Source organism: Octopus bimaculoides, chromosome 12 (genome assembly GCF_001194135.2).
Source record: "Octopus bimaculoides isolate UCB-OBI-ISO-001 chromosome 12, ASM119413v2, whole genome shotgun sequence".
NCBI classification, from domain to species: Eukaryota; Metazoa; Mollusca; class Cephalopoda; order Octopoda; family Octopodidae; genus Octopus; species Octopus bimaculoides.
In genome coordinates this window covers 7484369-7487140 of record NC_068992.1, presented here as the reverse complement: position 1 = coordinate 7487140, position 2772 = coordinate 7484369, and the positions used below count along the sequence as shown (strand labels likewise).

The window sequence follows — 2772 nt, the reverse complement described above, 5'->3', positions numbered from 1 at the left end:
TTTTTTTAATGTTAAATTATAATAAAGCTGCTAATATCATGCAATAAATTGTATACAAAACAGCCTTTTCTTGTGTGTGTAGTCTGGATGGGAGAAAATGCAGGAAATGACGTTAAGAAACACTTGCCTTGTAGGTTTGTATGTGTTTTATAAAGTCCTAAGTACTTTTAGCATATTGTCGGGTGAATTTTGGATTCCCCCCCCCCCTTTTTTACTTGTGTCAATGTGCAGTGAACATGAAACATTACCTAAGCTCACTCTTTTGTAATTGACGGTTTTAGCTCCGTTTGTGTTTAAAGCGGACAATATTTTAAGGTGTGTTTTATATGGTTAATGTCTTTGATTTGTTAAATAAGGCAAATTGTTAGCTATGAACCTGGAAAAACTGACTTCTTCGTGATATAGGCTGGAATATTCTTTTTAGTCATCAACATTAAAAAGATCGCCAAATATTGAATATGCTTGTAATGCCACAATACAATGCGAGGTATTTTAAGTTTTCCTTGCTAAAATAGTGACTTTTTTTCTGGACACTTAACGATTATCGGATGAAGTTGAGCTTTTTTTTTTTTCTCTTAACTATTATTCATTTTTGTTTTGCTTTTAGTCAACATAAAGGTAGGCTTCTCTGATATGATTTCGGTTTCCTAAGTTAAATTGTTTAAATATTTGAGAAAAGAAGCGTGAAACAGTAGAGCAAACCTTGTACTAAATTAAGTTTGGCCAGTGTCTCGGGAAGTCCGATCATGTCAAATTCCTGTACGCGTTTGTAAAGCGGAACCAGAGCAAATGCAGTTAATGCGGGCAAAACAAAGAGCAGGTTACATGTGAAAGCGATTATGAGTAGAAGAAATATGTAAGACGAAAAGAGCAGCACTATCATCAGCTGACGAGAAATGTGCTTTCCAAGTACCATGGGTAGAGTGAGAATTCCTGCTTTCCTATCGGCTACTTCGTCCCTCATGTTGTTAGCGTGGAGTATAGCGACCGCATTGGTTGCCATGGGCAGCACTAGGACTGCTGCCCTTCCGGACAAGAAACCGCTGCAGCTTAGGTAAGAAAACTCTGTTACTAAAGGTCCAAAAGTTAAGAAGATCAGGAAATCGCCTAGTGCCCTGTATTTGAGGGCTATCCAACCGGTGTAGATCAAACTGCTAACAACTCCCAGACTGTACAGAACAATCAAGGATAGATGTGAAGCCGGGGAATAGACAACGGTGAAAGTGAGTGAAAAGAGAGAAGCGATATAGCAAACATTTCGCAATAATAACAGCTGGTCTTTGGTCAGTTTGGCATCGGTCAGGGTCGGGTCGTGTGTGGAATCTTTCTGATCGACCCCATTTATGAAATCGCAGAAGGTGTTGTTCAGGTTACCAGCAGCATGAATTAAAAGTACAGTGAATAATGTACTACAAATAAGGCACATAGTCGGATTGTGGTCGGGGTTAGTTCTCACTAGGATTATCCCAATAATACTAGGGACGATAGATGCCGAAAAAGACCAAGGTCGGACTGACAGCAAAAGCTCTTTCAAAATCGCCATAATTCTCCAAATGGAAATGCTCTAGTAGTTCTCGCGCTTGAATTACAGCAACGTGTGTGATTTTGTTAATAAAGTATTCGTATATAATTCTCTCAAGGTATTTTTTGAAATGTGTTCTTATAAAAAAGTTGTTTTCGTTTTGGCAGCGACAGTAATGTATTAAAGTATAGTCTTTTCTATTTTAGCTATCTTTTTTTAAAAACCAAAAACTGTATGTTAGATAAATGCCGCGGGTATTTTAGATAGGCCAAATGGTGGTATTAAGCAATTATAAAAGAAGTTTTGGCAGGAAGATATGCAGGGTTTATAAATAGTAGATCAGGAAAACGTAAATTCTTAAGAAAACTGTTCAACCTTGAAGTTCAGTATTTTTTTTTCTCTGCTAAATAAAATCCAGTTCGTGTCTTAATTTTATTGGCTTCACACACATACTCAGACATTCAGATTTGAATATATCAAATCTGCATGCGCAGATCAATTCACCCACCCACCTCCTCTCTCTCTCTCTCCCCCCACACGTGTTTCAGTGGAATGTGAAGTCTTACAGTTTCTGTATGGAAGCGTTGATAACAAATTAGTTGCATATGGCTTCTTTAATCATGAAATAAATCAGAAAACGAGCCAACAAAGGCGCCCATACGCAGTTGCTCGACTAGCTAGAAATAGCAGCCAAATCTTTTAATTCCACCCTACCGTCTTCAGCTGATATCCGAAAATACACTGGATAACATGGTTATTTAAATACACATATACAATGTCTGTACAAAAGACTGGAAAGCTTTTTAGATGACTGATCATATTTGAGCTGTGCTAAATAACAATAACAAGACATGTCTGATATTGGTCAATTTGTAACTCTGCTGTTGTACTTTGCTTGGCAATAAGGTTAGTGTACCATCCGTAACTCTTTCGCCTTTTATATATCATGGACTGTCCAACGATTCCTTTTCTCTATTTAAGACTGCAGGGTCTCATTTGAGGGAGATTTGGCGGACACCGTTTGTTTTCTAACGAAACACTGGATCTTTTTTAAAACGGGGGCCACATTTTTCATTAATGTTTTACGTAGTATTTTTGGTACCGAAAGACTTTCAAACTTCGTATACTTATCTATTTTGTGTTATAGAACAGAAAAATATTTTTGTATTCGAATTTATTTCATGTAAAAAATTGTCTTATTTCGATAATTTCAACCAATCACTGACAAGTATTCAGTTGTTTATATTTAC

General features: G+C 36.9%; 2 protein-coding genes across 4 annotated transcripts in view; one reads left to right on the top strand and one right to left on the bottom strand.

Annotated features, from left to right (window-relative positions):
• LOC106870432 (ubiA prenyltransferase domain-containing protein 1 homolog) overlaps nucleotides 1-2772 on the top strand; it is a 24323-nt gene that overhangs the window by 8929 nt on the left and 12622 nt on the right. The gene's annotated exons all lie outside the window — the stretch shown is intronic.
• LOC128249190 (ubiA prenyltransferase domain-containing protein 1 homolog) lies at nucleotides 7-2017 on the bottom strand. The gene has a single exon (XM_052972070.1). The coding sequence runs from the start codon at nucleotides 1541-1543 to the stop codon at nucleotides 662-664; it is 882 nt and encodes a 293-aa protein (XP_052828030.1). The 5' UTR covers nucleotides 1544-2017; the 3' UTR covers nucleotides 7-661.